Source organism: Grampus griseus (genome assembly GCF_964374135.1).
Source record: "Grampus griseus genome assembly, chromosome: 5".
Classification (NCBI taxonomy): Eukaryota; Metazoa; Chordata; class Mammalia; order Artiodactyla; family Delphinidae; genus Grampus; species Grampus griseus.
The window spans coordinates 75,411,920-75,428,869 of NC_138998.1; the positions used below are offsets into that span (position 1 = coordinate 75,411,920).

Here is a 16,950-nt window from a genome sequence, read left to right on the forward strand (position 1 = left end):
CACAGCACACACACTAGGAACTTCTTTGGGGCCTTCCAAGATCAAGTGTGTCTTGAACAGGTAAGGCTGGTGGAAGTTCAAACTCTAGGTAGAAGGATTTACCCCTTTCAATCACTTTGTTTAAAAGCTAATTTTATCATGTATCCAAGCAGGCCATACCTCAAGCGATTCCTAAAGTCCAACAAAACGAATAAGTGGTTTTAGACATTAAACTGTTCCTGGTATCTAATTTTATTTATGAAATGTCAAAAAAATTTTAGACATCACGAATTAAACACTGACATTATTAGGACTTGCTGTACCAAACTAAATAATAAGTGAAAACGATGATTTTCCCCACAGCAAATAATAGAGCACCTAGCATATGTCCAGCATTCTACTCTATAGGCTTTGATGTCAAAGACCAAGTCCCTGCCCGCCAGGCGCCTGCAATTAGGTACTGGGAATACACTTAAAACGATATACAAAACAAGATTAAAGAAACAACACTGAATTTTTTAGCATGCCAAATGACAAAGTATATAGCAAACTATTTATAAATTGAAACAGCAATAATATTTGTATTACATATAGTTTCCATACTGCTATTGTATCATTGCACACAGGAAATCTGCTTATCCTTTGTAGTCATATTTACCCAGTAAATAGCTTCCCTGGGTGAAGAAAAGTTCTCCAGTAGGACATGAAATCTCTAATCTACTCTTAAAATTGCTAAGCATAAGAAAAATTTATTTTCGAAAGAGAACCTTCCATACTGAACTCCATTCCCTAAAATAAAGCATTTACACTTTTAAATATAAAAAAGGGTTTGATGTTATGAAAGTAAGTATACCTTATGAATTTATTATCACCAAATACATCTGATGAGAAACAAGGTGAAAACAAGACTTCATCATCAGTAGGACAGTAAGGTGATAAGAACCAGAAAGAGAACTCAGTAACACTGTCTGCCATGAGCAGCATTCTACCAGGAACTTCGTATTTTCTCACTTATTCCTCCCTTAGGTAGCCAACCTTCAATTACCCTCCAATGGTGAAGAGCTAAATACATTATCCCATAAATAAAAGACCCATTTTAGTCACTAATTTAAACCTCATTAAATAAGAAAATATGTATTAATATGTAATATGCCAGGTGATAGCAACTTGTAATAGTAAGCTAAAGGAGAATCAGATGATTTTAAGCAGCCAAAGGTGATTACACCATCAAAACCTTGGATACAAAATTTGCCTTTGACATCCTTTTCTTTTTCTGCAGAGTTAATCTCCTGATTCACCCTTTCCCACTAACCCTAGTACCTTCACACCTTCACACACCAGAGAATAAAGATCCTGACTTTTTTCAGATAACCAATCGTAGACAGTCCCTCATTTGCCTGTTAGTTGTATTCCAGAAGTTTACTGCACCTACAGAAACTGTACTGTAAGAGTAATTAGATTCCTAGACCAGTTCATAAGAGCCTATTTAACATATGTGGTGCTGAAAAGCTGTGGATTTTACCATAATTTTAAACGGTAGAAAAGTGATATGATGCTAATAATGAGACAAAACACAGGTTACATTCTCCCCCCAAGAATGTAGCTACTGGTGGGTTGCATTCCCCTGTCACACCCCCTCCCCACCAAACACCTTGTCTTCAATGAGACAATGCTATCTCATCAATTTTAGACTTCACATATACTCCGTTCCTCATCATTACTCAACCAAAAAGGGGGGGGGGGAGTAGTTTCACTTAATTCCCTTCCCTGGTTAATTTCGCTGTCCATAAAGTGAAAAGGATTAGGAGAATTAGGAATGCACCCTGTCAAGAAAGAGGTTAAGGGTAAAAGGAGATAACTCCATCTTTTACCAGAGAATAATGTGATTGCTGAAGCAAAAAGACTGTATGGGGCTTCCCTGCTGGCGCGGTGGTTAAGAATCCGCCTGCCAATACAGGGGACGTGGGTTGGAGCCCTGGTCTGGGAAGATCCCACATGCTGCAGAGCAACTAAGCCCGTGAGCCACACTACTGAGCCTGCGCTCTAGTGCCCATCAGCCACAACTACTGAGCCTGCATGCCACAACTACTGAAGCCCACATGCCTAGAGCCCGTGCTCTGCAACAAGAAAATCCACCGCAATGAGAAGCCCACGCACCGCAACGGAGAGTAGTCCCCGCTCGGCGCAACTAGAGAAAGCCTGCACACAGCAACGAAGACCCAACGCAGCCATAAATAAATAAATATATATATATATTTATTAAAAAAAAAAAGACTGCATGTCAGATATACCATTTATTAGCTTTGTGACTTTGAACAAGTTTCTTTACATCCCTAAGTCTCAGTTCCCTCTTCTGAAAATAGGGTTGGTAGTACTATAATGGCTATCTGCCCAGAGTCCCTTCTCCCCTTCCCTTTGGAGAACTATTTCCAGCCCCACCACCTACTCTATACGGCTTTGATAAAGCTGTCCATCAAACGGGTGGGCATGTAATCCAGGCCAGGCCAACTAAGAGTACCTTAGCCCTCCAACCACAATGTTAGTCCAGAAATGGGCCATCACACAGCAAGGCCAATTGAAGTCCTTTTCTTGAAACATGGAGACAGTGGGGTTGCCAGCTGGAATGAAGTAAGCCTGGAGCTACCTGTGCAGTGTTTTCCAATATGTGCAGAATATCTGTCTGCAAAAGGAAAGACTGGAGAAATGAGACAAAGATTCCTGATAACATCTGATTCCCTGGCTCCAGCCAACTAGGTAACTGGCTTATCTTTCACAATACCCTTTTTTTGCTTAAGCTCGTGTGAGTTGTGTTTTTGCCCTTGGCAATGGGGAAAAGTTCTATTTAAAAGCCATTCACAGAGCTGTTGCAAAATTTAATGAAAAGTAACTAAATTGCCTGGCAATTCCAGGTACTTAATAACTGGGTCCTTGTTGAAGCTGTTACTCCCGTAATCAGAAAATACCACCAAAGAGTGAAAGGAAAGCCAGAAACAAAAACCAAAAGGCAGGTAAGTCTAAAACAGCATTCCTGGCTGCAGGTAGCAGTCTGAAGACAAATACGAAGAAAGTAACTCCTCAGGTAAAGAGAGAACCTATGAAGTTCACAGCCATTATCAGACTTGAAATGAATTCACTGTGAAAGAACTAAGGAATTTCACTTCTTGCACTAAAACTCTCAACAGAGCATGACTGACCTCCCAAAGTGTTTGTCTTTTCATAAGATCAGTGTCTCAACGTTTATCAAAATGTACAACTATGATTTTTAAGCACCTAAAACCAATCTCAAAGTTTTAAGGTCTCATAAGACACAACTTAATTTTCATATGGTTCATAATTATTGCTTCAGTCACTGTTGTTTCCTAAGTAGTAACATAAGTTTATCTATTAAACATTTATTACAATTTAAGTATCCTTCAACTAATAAAACAGATGAATTCCTTAAAATTTTATACAAAGAATTATAATATCACTATGTAATGTGAAAAGAAATCACAAACCTGGATTACCCACCCACCCCCAATCAATGAGTCAAGTTGAAGAATATTGGAGGAAGTGAAGACTTAACTTTAACTCCATTGCACTCAGAATCCTGCCATACCCCACAAACAACCATCCCTCATGTAACAGCTACTATGATATATGCAAGGCATTGTGCCAGCACAAGCCAGGCTCCACAGAATGTGCTCCATTAGCTGAACTGAATTATTCAGCTACTACAATCTGATGAAATTCATCTTTTTCCCAATACATAGGGGTAGAAAATTAAAGGAATTTTCACAATTTTAAATGTTACCTATTTCTTTTCCTTAAAACTTTGGACTTCCTTTACCTATTCAACTAGAATCTAATGTGAGGTACCATCTGATTTAGCACATAATTAGACACTTAGCTTTGCTTCTCAGAGGTATTCTGCAAAGAGCACTTAAATTTCTGTAAAAATTTGAAAACCACAATGCTAAGAGATGAGGAATCAAAAATAATATAAGCCAGGGCACATCAACTATCTCAATGAGTTACAACCTAGTTGTAGAGAGTGGATATAGAAATTTTAAAAAATATTATTAAGAAAAAAATGATGAAAAAGTCAGTCAACAAGTTCTACAGGCAATCTGTGAAGGGAGTAAGATCACTAAAGAAATCATTGGGTTGGCCAAAAGGTCGATTCGGTTTTTTCCATAAGATGGCTCTAGTAGCACTTAGTTGTCTTTAACTTCATTCGAAACAATTTTGTTAGGTTGTATGTGACAGCTGTCATATCAGCGTACATTTAAAAAAAGACTTATCAAAGTTGGTGAATTTTTTTTTTTTTTTTTTGCGATATGCAGGCCTTTCACCGTTGTGGCCTCTCCCATTGCAGAGCACAGGCTCCAGATGCGCAGGCCCAGCGGCCATGGCTCACGGGCCCAGCCGCTCCGTGGCATGTGGGATCTTCCCAGACAGGGGCATGAACCCGTGTCCCCTGCATCGGCAGGCAGACTCTCAACCACTGCGCCAAACAGGGAAGCCCAAAGTTGGTGAATTTTTGTGTACCCATTTTAATATTGAAGATGGAAGATAAAAAAGCAACATTTTCAGCATATTTTGCTTTATTATTTCAAGAAGGGTAATAACGCAACCGAAATGCAAAAGAAGATTTGTGCAATGTATGGAAAAGGTGCTGTGACCGATCAAACACATCAAAAGTAGCGTGTGAAGTTTTGTGCTGGAGACTTCTCACTGGACGATGCTCCACGGTCAGGTAGACCAGTTGAAGTTGATAGCAATCAAATTGACATATTAATTGAGAACAATCAATGTTATACCATGCAGGAGGTAGCCGACAGACTCAAAATATCCAAATCAAGTGCTGAAAAGCATTTGCACCAGCTTGGTTATGTTCATCACTTTGATGTTTGGGTTCCACAACAGTTAAGTGAAAAAAACTTTCTTGACTGTATTTCTGCATACAATTCTCTTCTTAAACATAATGAAAACGTTCTGTTTCGAAAACAAATTGTGATGGGTGATGAAAAGTGGATACTGTACAATAATGTGGAATGGAACAGATCGTAGGGCAAGCGAAATGAACTGCCACCAACCACACCAAAGGCCAGTCTTCATCCAAAGAAGGTGATGTTGTATATATATGGTGGGATTGGAAGGGAGTCCTCTATCACGAGCTCTTTCTGGAAAACCAAACTAGTAATTCCAACAAGTACTGCTCCCAGTTAGACCAACGGTAAGCAGCACTCCACAAAAAGCGTCCAGAATTAGTCAACAGAAAACGCATAACCTTCCATCAGGATAATGCAAGGCTGCATGTTTCTTTGATGACCAGGCAAAAACTGTTATGGCTTGGCTGGGAAGTTCTGATTCATCCGCCGTAGTCACCAGACGTTGCATCTTCGGATTTCCATTTATTTAGGTCTTTACAAAATTCCCTTAATGGAAAAAATTTCAATTCCCTGGAAGGCTGTAAAAGGCACCTGGAACAGTTCTTTGCTCAAAAAGATAAAAAGTTTTGTGAAGATGGAATTATGAAGTTGCCTGAAAAATGGCAGAAGGTAGTGGAACAAAAGGGTGAATACGTTGTTCAATAAAGTTCTTGGTGAAAATGAGTCTTTTATTTTTACTTAAAAAACTGAAGGCACTTTTTGGCCAACCCAATAAATAGTAGTAATGAGGCAGAAGGTGATTCAAAAGACACAAGCTATAAGCTGGGCTTTGAAAGAAAGAAGCATTTAAAAACACGGCTGAGAAAGCAGACTGGTGCCAGCTTCATGCTGTGCTACAACTACTGCAGATCTGTGAGTTTTATCTGGCAAACTCATGGTGGTTATAAAAAGAGGTGTCCTATGAGAATTTTAAATAAGTCAGGTAACACATAAATTCCCAATTTTATATATTTCAGGCTAAATTTATTGTCATATAGCATAAACACCTCAATAACCTAGAAACCAACTAACAAGCCTTCCAATCAATAATAGAAAATATATGAAATCCAGGTTCTTGTCAGGAACTAGAACTGAAAATTCTGTTATTCAATCCTTTTTTAAAACTTGTCTACAGGGCTTCCCTGGTGGCGCAGTGGTTGAGAGTCCGCCTGCCGATGCAGGGCACACGGGTTCGTGCCCCGGTCCGGGAGGATCCCACATGCCGTGGAGCGGCTGGGCCCATGAACCATGACCGCTGAGCCTGCGCGTCCGGAGCCTGTGCTCCACGGCAGGAGAGGCCACAGCAGTGAGAGGCCCGCGTACCGCAAAAAAAAAAAAAAAAACAAAACACTTGTCTACAAAAATACACAAAGAGGCTTTTCTATGTGTGGTTCTGGGGGCCATGTAATCTATTTAATCCTTTAGATTCTAAATTGTATTCTTAAATCAGGCTGACTAGACCTCTGCTGACTCACTGCACTCCTAAACTCACTAATAAATTGCTTTTTGCATCATGCTATTTGTTTACACTAAGGAATATTATAAGAAAAATCATAAAAAGCTCATTGTTATGGTTTCTGGAAGAATGCTATCCAAATTCTGTCTCTCTTTATGTATAGCAGGTTTCAATAACATGAAAAGCAACATTTTTATCCAATGGATACTGTGAATTCTATAAATGATCTATTATCCCCCTTTGTTTTGGCCCCAAGGAAGTTCAGAACAATGTTTGTAGCCCTTTTCTAAAAAATGAACAAACTACATAGTTTGCATCTCCAGAAAAAAATGTTATTTCAGTTTATTATTCTATGTTTATTTTTTCGCTCATATGATTCTCTTACCTGTACTCTTGAATTTTTTTTAATTGCCTCACATCCTTTGTGGAATAACATGGGGTGCAAATAAATAATACAAAATCTAGAATTCACAACAATTAAACAGCATTGGGCACTGGAGGGGTGTTAACATTTTACTACATTCTACTCTACTTTTAAGACAATAGGTAGAGGAACAAAAGCATTTGCAAAGAAGTTTTTTGTTTTTTTTAAAGTCCAGGATAGCTGCCAGAATTAATACACATTCAAGCCAATCTTCTGTAATGCTGGTATCTGTCTACAACACTATACAATAACTGAAACTCAGAACATTACACCCAGAGCACTAAAAGAGCCTATTAAATATTAGAATGCTTCAGGCTTTTTCTTCAAAAAATAGAAGTACACTAAGACATCGTTTTAGACGTATTTTAACTACCATGACCACCACCACATTTTCTAGTTAAAACTCTCAGAAAACCCAATTAAAGATAATACCTCATTATCCCAGGTAATCCAAGTAAATATGGACCTTCTTTAAGGTTCTATTCTGGGCCTCTCTGAAACTCAGTGGGCATTTCTACCCTCACAGTTTCAATTTCTACGTGAATGATTCCAAAATCTCTATCCCACCTCAACTGGACACCTTGTCATAACCTCAATTAAAATGCTCAAAATGGAGCTTCACTGTCTTCCTCTTCTCCCTCACCCCATAAGCAACCTTTTCCAAAGATCTCATTCTGTCCAATTCCAATTCCAAGTCATCTCTGTCCCTTCCTTCTCTTCATCTCTGGTATTCTATCTTATCAGGCTCAACCGTTTCTTCTTCTGAAGTGTCTTTCTGGTTGGCATTTTCTTTTTCATTTGCACTTGTATGTTACCAGTTCAGGCCCTAATTATAAGTTGACGCCTCTCCTCTCCTCAGACTTTCCATTTCACCCTCTATTTCACTGTCTCAGCATTGTTTTTTATCAAGTCATTTCCCTCAATCCTGCAGTAGGAGTTTCCTATAACCTATTACATCATCAAAGTGACATCCCTCAACCTGAACTTGCAGGGAAATCCAGGATCTGGCCCCACGCTAAGTATCTCACATTTCCCATAACTATCCCTAAATCACCATTCACTACACCAGGCCGAGCAGGTTAATGCACCTACCATGCTAAGTCACAGTCTTTACTTTTTCTGCCTCCTCTCTACACCTGGAATTGCCCTCCTCTCTGCCTTAGCCAAATCTTACTAATTCTCCAGGATGTGGCTCATGTCTCATCTCAGTAACGAAGTCCTCTCCTTATTATATCATATATGGACTTTGTTCTTATCTGATTTCCCACTGTATACATAATCAGTATTAAATTGCTCGACTTAATTGTTCTCTAATTGTTTCATGTGTATGCTCTCCCACTTGGTCTCATCTATTCCCATGGTTTTAATTATAAACTGTAAGCTAACTTCCAAATCTAAATCTCCACACTTGTCCTTCTCTTCACTAAACTTAAGACTTATACATCCAACTGCCTACCTGAAGTCCCGTTTGGATGTTTAAAGGACATCTCAGACTTAACAGTCCAAACAGAACTCTTGATTTTACCACTGAAACACATATCCTCCAGTCTTGTTCATTTCAGTCCCATTATCCAAGTAATTATGGACATTGTTTAGGCCAAAAATCTAGAGGTAACTCTGATTATTCTCTTTCCCTCACATTCCACTTCAATCCATTAGGAAGATTTGTTGGTACTGCTCCCAAAATAGAGCCCAAATCCAACCCCTTCTCATTCTTATCACTCTTTTTTTTTTTTTTTTTTTGCAGTACACGGGCCTCTTACTGTTGTGGCCTCTCCCATTGCGGAGCACAGGCTCCGGACGCGCAGGCTCAGAGGCTGTGGCTCACGGGCCCAGCCGCTCCGCGGCATGGGGGATCTTCCCGGACCGGGCACGAACGCGTGTCCCCTGTATCGGCAGGAGGACTCTCAACCACTGCGCCACCAGGGAAGCCCCCTTATCACTCTTATTCAAGTTATAAGCATCACCTCTACCTGAACTTCTCTAAGAGTCTCCCAAATGACCTCTCTGCTTCCTCTCTTAGAGCCCATTCTTCATATGGCAGCCAGGATGATCTACTCAAAGCCAAAATTAGATTTATATAACTCCAGCTTAAAACTCTCCAATGGCTTCCTATTACATTAAACTCAATCCAAACTCCTTATCATAGCCTAGAAGGCCCTACGTAACCTGTCCCATTCCTACCTTTCTAACCTCACCTTCCACCACTGTATTAAGTGTCCGTATTGCTTCATTGTCTTGGTTGTCCTTCCATCCCTTGATCTGTAGTGAAGGCTTTCTGCACTGGCTATCAGCTCTGCCTTGATCTTCATCCACTGCATTCTTAAGACTGCCGTCTTTCACATGTTTTAGGTCTCTGTTCAAATGTAACCCTCTCAGAGAGGCCCTTGACCACCATGAAGTCACTATTCCATTGCCCAGTTTTACTTTCTTTACATACAATAAATAGTGATGAGCACTATCCCCTCTCACTAGGATGTAAACTTCTTAAGTTCATTGAGGGCAGATATCAGGTATGATTTTTTATATTTCCCATGACAGTTTTCCTGGGCATGTAAGAACACCAATAAATATCTAATGATCAATTATAAGATACAATATCTGTAATCTGCAAAACTATAAAATTTTCTAAAGCCAGACATAAACACAGAGAAACTATAAGAAGGGTGATTACATGATGAATACTATTTAGTATAAGTTCAGAACCACATGATTCTTGACTTGAAAAGTTCTCCTAAACTAATCAAACACTAATTTCTATTTAGACAACTTAAATTTCATTAAAATGACAACCACTAAGCAAATGATTCTAATGGAGCAAACCAATGTCTTACTTAATGTTATAATGTCCAGTTTTCAGTGTACATCTATCAGGAAGCTGAGCCAGTTTTCTCGAGAGCATTTTAAAATACTTTCTGCACTCCTGCATGCCTGTGCCTTGTTCATAGTCAGTAGAAGCAGAAAGTGGCAGTCCATCTCTGACACGAATGACTGAGGCAGATAAAATCATAGACATTTCAAGTGACAGAGAAGACCTGAAACAAAATGAACAATTTGGGTTAGGTAAGAAATTAAAGCCAAAGCTGATAAACACAGTGCAAAAATGTGCAACTCACTAATAATCAAAGACATATTAATTAAAGCAATGATATATCATACTTTCCTTCACAAATTAGCTGTTAAAAAAATACTTCTTTCTGGTATTTCCATAAGTATATGTGGAAGTACATATTGGAATAAAAACCATTCTCAAAACAATTTGTTGATATTCAACAAGAGTTTAAAAATATTTATGCCCTTTGACCACAATAAATTTTTTTTTTTTTTTTTTTTTTTGTCGTATGTGGGCCTCTCACTGTTGTGGCCTCTCCTGTTGCGGAGCACAGGCTCCGGACGCACAGGCTCAGCGGCCATGGCTCACGGGCCCAGCTGCTCCGCGGCATGTGGGATCTTCCCGGACCGGGGCACGAACCCGAGTCCCCCGCATCAGCAGGCGGACTCTCAACCACTGCGCCACCAGGGAAGCCCTGACCACAATAAATTTATATACATAACCCTATCCTAAAGAAAATAATAAGAATTAGACAAGATTTTAAACAGAAAGACATTCTTCTCATAGAAATAACTGAAAACAACCTAAACGTTCAACAATAGGGGGATGGTGAAACAAATTATGGTACACCACTATGATGGAATATGATGCAACAAAAAGTTATGTTTGTTAAAAATAATTTAGTGGGGCTTCCCTGGTGGCGCAGTGGTTGAGAGTCTGCCTGCCGATGCAGGGGACACGGGTTCGTGCCCTGGTCCGGGAAGATCCCACATGCCGCGGAGCGGCTGGGCCTGTGAGCCATGGCTGCTGAGCCTGCGCGTCCGGAGCCTGTGCTCCGCAACCGGAGAGGCCACAACAGTGAGAGAGGCCCGCATACCACAAAAATAATAATAATAATAATAATTTAGTAATGTGGTAAAATGCTTATATGTTAGGTAGGAAAGAAGCAGGATCAAAACTGCATATACTGTTTTCCATAAAGACACAGAGGAGGAAGAAGGGAGGGATAAATAGAGAAATAGATATTGGAAGGAAACATGACAAAATTAGAATGCTTATCTCCAGAAAATAGTATTATGGGTTATTGTTATCATTTTATAATTTCCTAAATTTCTGTAATGTTCCACAGTGAGCACATATTACTTTTCACAATGAGCACATATTACTTTTATAATCAGAACAAATGTTTTTATTTAAAATAAATTTTAAAGCTAAAGGAATACTACTTTTTTTTTTTTTGGCCATGCCTTGAGGCACACAGGATCTTCCCCCACCAGGGATCAAAACCGTGCGCCCTGGGGCTTCCCTGGTGGCGCAGTAGTTGAGAGTCCGCCTGCCGATGTAGGGGATGCGGGTTCGTGCCCCGGTTCGGGAGGATCCCACATGCCGCGGAGCGGCTGGGCCCATGAGCCATGGCCGCTGAGCCTGCGCGTCCAGACCCTGTGCTCCACAGTGGGAGAGGCCACAGCAGTAAAAGGCCCGCATACCGCAAAAAAACAAACAAACAAAAAACCGTGCCCCCTGCATTGGGAGCACAGAGTCTTAACCACTGGACCGCTAGGGAAGTCCTAAAGGAATACTACTTTTAATGTTGTTCTCAATCTTTTTATCAGGAAGCAAATCATAATTACCTTTTTTATTATATTCTAATCATGCTTTACAAAAATAGATAAAAGGACTGCATAGGCCTATGCAGTTCTGAAAGAAATCAGGTAAATAGTCAAACTTTGATAAAATACACACACAGACACACACACAGTGGTCCCCTGTGTAAAAACCATTGGAATTTTGATTAGAAATGCAGATTTCTGGGTCCACCCTCCCCCCAAAATTCTGATCCATTGACTATGGGGTGGGGCTTGAGAATTTTCCATTTTCAGCAAATTCCCTAAGTAATTACTATGCTTATTATCTAAGGATCATACTTTGATAAACACTGAATTAAAACATGTTCACAGTCTGAAATTAAGTGATAACTCTTTCCTGCCAGGCAGGAAAGAGCACAATGCCACTAAATACTTCTCCTTCACTAACAGGCGGCACAACTGGTAAAAAACTGAAAAATCTGGTAACAATTTCATAGGTTTTCAAGATATTGTATCTCAGAGACTAAATTAATCCTTACCTGCCCAGCTCAGCTAGGTCAATATTATCTCACTCCAAAAATGAAAAACTTAGTAATATATCAAAAAAATGACAAAGAAAATCAACTGCTACCAATTTTGGAAACCAGTGGTCCCTAGCTTTTGTTGCTATGTCAAGTTAAAATCTGAGTGCCCATTCATGATGGTAACTGACTGACGTTAAAATCAATCCAAATAATAAAGCTAATGCTTTAAATTTACTTCCCCCTTTTCCTCTGAGGAAAAGCTAGGTATTAATATGTCATTACCCTTTAATATTTTTCTCCTCCATTTATTTAAAAGGAAGAAAACCCAGCAGGAATTAAATTAGCCTTTACCATAATGGAACCTTCGAACGAAAGTTCCAACATGACATATCCAAATCATTTTTTTTCCTATTCAACCAGTTTCTTTTTTCTTCTAAAAGCAGTAGCAAAAGAAAGCAGAGATCCCTCAAGGGATAAGGTCTATACTATGAATCTCTTTTAAAAATTGTTATCACACTTCTTTATTTATGAAACCACAACTGAACATTTAGCCTAAGTGTAACAAATTAGGAAAATGTCTTAATTCATACCCTTACAAATTTATGATTTAAATATAAAACTTTGTCTTTCCAGAAGTATACTGCAACACAATGATCACTCTGGGAATTAACATGAGAGCAGGGTTGTGTCTTGTAGTTTCCAAACATCCATATTCTTAGTAGTATTTAAAAGCAGACTGCAGTCCTTATGCCTGATCTTTCTAGGATCCCAACAGAAATATTAGGAATAATCTTTATTATAGGGTGCCAACTTTCATGTAATCTTCAAAGTTGCTCTTTTTTATGACTTAAAAGACAGAAAGATATGATTCATACTTCCTAAAACATATACTGAAAAAAGAATAACAACCTGGTTAAGTTCAATTCATTTAACAAATATTTACTGAGTACATACTGTATGCCAGGGGCTATTTCAGACATTAGGAATAGATGGTTCCTACCACTGAGAAGCATCAGTCCAGAATTAAAGAAATTCAGATGGAAAGAGCAAATACAACACAAGCTATGTCGCCCACCGCTTTAACTGGAAAACTATAGTTAGACAAACTTGCCTTTCAGATATTCCTAATACACACTTTTAGGCTTGTCATGGAAAGCACAACACAGCAGTGATATTCCCTTCCTAAATTCTTGAAAGGTTTTCAGAGAATTGCCTGTATTTATCAGTAGATAGGATTTTTCTGAGGAGAAAAAATTAAATCTCTTCCTTCCCGAGTCATTTAACCTAGCATCCAAACCAGTGAACTAACAAAAGAAACTGGGATGACTGTCCAATGAACAATGTGAGGCTTGACTACTTTGCAGATAGACTTCAATCACCTTAGGATAAGCAATCTCTCTTTTATCAACTCAATAAATATACCCCCCCTTTTTTTCTTTTTACCTCGAATTCTTAATACAGTTCCTTAAAAAAACAAACACACACTCCAATCTTATCTGGACTGTGTTAGTAGAAAAAGGAATCTGTCAACATCAAGGCCAAGCTAGGGTTAGGATACCCTTAGAGAGTAGGCAAGGTGGTGGCTAGAAAAACCAAGGAAGAGCCAGTAGGAATTGAGGAAAGGAAGAGGTTAAAACACTTGCATGGGAAGATTCAAGAGCAGTAGTAGTTTTATTGGGGCCACAGATACATTTTTAGGCCACTGGTCCATTTTCCCTCACCTTTAACAGAAAAAATATATAACATATGCCTTTAGACAGCAGCAGCAAACTCACAGGGAAATCTGAGTGCTGGCTAATATATTCTTTGCCCAATAGCAACTGCTAGAGGAAAAAGCCCAAAGCAGAATCTAGATAGGTCTGGGTAAACATTTACATAAAGGCTGAGGAAAATAAACTTCCACAACACCAAACACCTATAGCAGTGGTTACCAGCCTTTTAGACCCAAGATAACAAGATGCTGACCTGTCTTCTTCAGAACCTTGTGGGGTGATGACTGTAGGCCCAAGGTTCCAGGAAGTAATCACTCAAAAAGTAATAAACAAAACCCAACATATAAGTACATTTTATATCTACTTTCCAGCAAGATGCTTTCATAAATGCCTCTTTTAAGATAAAAAACATTTCATAATAGGTTAATCACTCATATTTTATTTTAGTCCATTATTTCCCAAACTTCAGTCACCCAAGTACCACTTTCAGAAGTCTTACCATATCTGCATCTCACCTGTACTATTTTTTACCTAATACAGGTCTTTCAATTGATTTATTTTTTTGCCCTATGCTTAGTAATAGTATCTGTGAAATCAGTTTAGAGGTGTTAGGTTCTTCTCCTAATTTAAATTAAAACATATAAAGAACTTCTGTTTCATTCAAATGTGTGTGTAAATTTTTGGAGAATTTTTTTTTTAAAGTTCATCTGCTTATCATTCAAATTATATTACCTATCTGATGTTACCAAAGTTTGGGAAACACTACCTTGGTACATACTATTTTATAAAAGTGCTAGCTGAGATCTGGGACTTGGGGAGTTACTTGTGGAGAAAGCTACACTAATTGTGATGCACAGCGTTGGCACAAGATTGAGTGAAAAGGGAAGGATTTTATACACCCACAGGTTAGCAGGAAGTCACTAGGGAGACAGAGCTTGAAAAGAGGGGGAAAGGGTACCAAGAACAACCAGAGTTTATTTTGCAGCTTGGCCTGTGCTCCCCACCTTACCAGCAGCCTTTGGTATTCCTATTACAGGTGCTTGTACTGCACAGTATGTACAAGACCTCGAGTTCCAGAGTAGATTATACCTATATCTACGAAGAGGGCCTCCAACACATACACAAATACATCAATCATTTGCGTAACACCTCATAGTTCACGAAGAGTGAGGTAGGTAAAACCTCCATTTTACAGATGAGGAAACTGAGGCGCCCTTTCTCAATGTCCCACTGCTAATATATGACAGTGCTTAAACCTGAGTCTCTCGTATCTCTACATCACTGTGCTCCTCCTATAACCAACAAGGGGCAAGAACCCAGTGATACAGAAACTATCTAGCTACTCATTTTGAAATAATAACAATTTTAAACAACAGCTTATGTTTTCTTTAAGAGGCAGTATAGTATTACAGATAACAGGATGAACTCTGGAACCAGATTGCCTTGGTTCAAAAACTGGCTCCACCATGTAGTAACTGGGTAAACTTGGGCAAGCTTTGTCTTTTTATGCTCAATATCCTCATCTGTCAATTGTGGCTACCAACAGTATCTATCTCATAGGATTATTTTTAAAATGCTAATGGTATCTACCTCATAGGAACATGTAAGGAACCCGAAACATCGCCTTGCAGACTGAAAGTGCAATATTAAGCGTTTGCTATTATTATTTATTGACTGCCCTCTATTTACCAGACACTTTATACACATTACCTCATTTAAGCCTTCCAATAACCTGTGAGGTAGGTGTTATCAGTTCCATTTTACCTTTGAGGAAATTCAAGCCCAGAAAAGTAATTTATTCAATCCCTAAACTACCAAGTGACAGATTTAAAGTCAAGCCTAATTCTAACCACCCTATGAGACATTGCCTCTCAACATAGTCAAGCTTCTTACTCAACTACATGGACAGGAAGGTCACAGGCACCCCTTTGAAAAGACCTAGGCTCTGTTCACACACCAGTATAAAATATACTTAGATTTTTAAGAATCATTCATACACACACACACAAGCACTAAACTGATCGTGGTTCTCAACACAGGAAATGCCCAGATGTCCCTTAAGTTAGGGCATGGTCACAGACGTCATATTCAAATACTTAACTACAACCTTCATACACCAGAAACTGTAGGTACTATTTAAGGTATTACTTAATTCCTTATTATCTTAGAACGTGAGCAAATGCCAGTAACCCAAAATGTGATTCAGAGAGTTTCAAAAAGTGGCTGTTCCACCTGTTAGCTGAGATCCCAACATCTCCCGCCTGGTGGCTGCCACTGTAGCTCTGGGCTTTGCCTTGGCTGAAGAGGCATAGGAGGAACTGGATCTCAAGCTCTCCCACTGCCTCAGGTGGATGATCCAGGAAACTAAATAGGAGAAAAACCCAAAGCTGTTTTCACTTTCAGAGAGATTTAAGCCAGCTGGGGCTCAGCCTCCTATTTCGAAACCTTCTTCCACCTGTCGAGCTAATTGCTCAGGTCTCCTTTACGCCACATCGTTCCCGAAGTGCCATTAACAAGGCCTTAAGAGGTTTCCGCGAGCCAACGGGGGCAAAATTCTGGGTTCAATGCTCATTCAACCCCACAAAAGGCAAAGTAACCCTACCTAAAAAATAGGAAGTGCCACGTCAAGCTCTCTGGGCCACCTAAACAGCCTAGGAGGATCACCGTGTTTCTGACACCTGGGCGCCAGGAAATGCTGCCCCACCGCTGGCAGCCCAGAGCGACTGTCCTCCTCCTCGGGCCCCCTATAACCACCCTATGAGTTGCCCCATATCAGGGCAGGTCAGCCGAAGGGCAACCGCCGTTCGCGCGGCCCACAGACCCCTCAAGTCGTTGGGGACGAAGTCCCCGCAACCCCACCCCTCCAAAGCTCCGCGACTCCGACGACTCCCCGCTCCCGCCCCCACGCCACGAGCTTAGTTCCCGCCCGGGGTAGGTAGGTCTGTAGTCCCGAGGGCGAGGGTCGGGGGCCGTGGCGAGCGAGGGAAGCGGCCAGGCAGGGGTTCGAACGACGCGGAGAAGGGACGAACGAGGACTGGGAGGAGCCGAGCCATACCTGTCTAGCCACAACCCGCCGCTACGAGTGACGCTGCCCGCAGTGCATTGTGGGGCCGGGGAGTGGTTGTTCTGCCGGGCAGGCCCACGTGAGACGTCGCTGGCGCCCGGCGGGATCAAGCCCCGCCCCCGTTCCCTCGGCTCGTCCAGGCCAATCCGGTTCTGGGGGAAAGACACACCGACTCGCCCCCTCCAAGGGAGCTGGCAGCGTTTCCCTCTTCTACGTCAAGAGAGTGCAAAATCCTCGGGT

The 16,950-nt window shown here is 40.4% G+C and overlaps 1 protein-coding gene across 1 annotated transcript in view; it reads right to left on the reverse strand.

Annotated features, from left to right (window-relative positions):
* Positions 1-16,748, reverse strand: part of SEC22A (SEC22 homolog A, vesicle trafficking protein) — an 80,564-nt gene extending 63,816 nt beyond the window's left edge. Inside the window, exons 1-2 of the mRNA XM_082655246.1 lie at positions 16,702-16,748; positions 9,607-9,807 (exon numbers count right to left, since the gene is read on the reverse strand). Coding sequence (XP_082511372.1) covers positions 9,607-9,788 — 182 coding nt within the window. The 5' untranslated portion in view covers positions 9,789-9,807; positions 16,702-16,748. The remainder of the gene's footprint in view (positions 1-9,606; positions 9,808-16,701) is intronic.
* Positions 16,749-16,950: the final 202 nt, after the last annotated feature.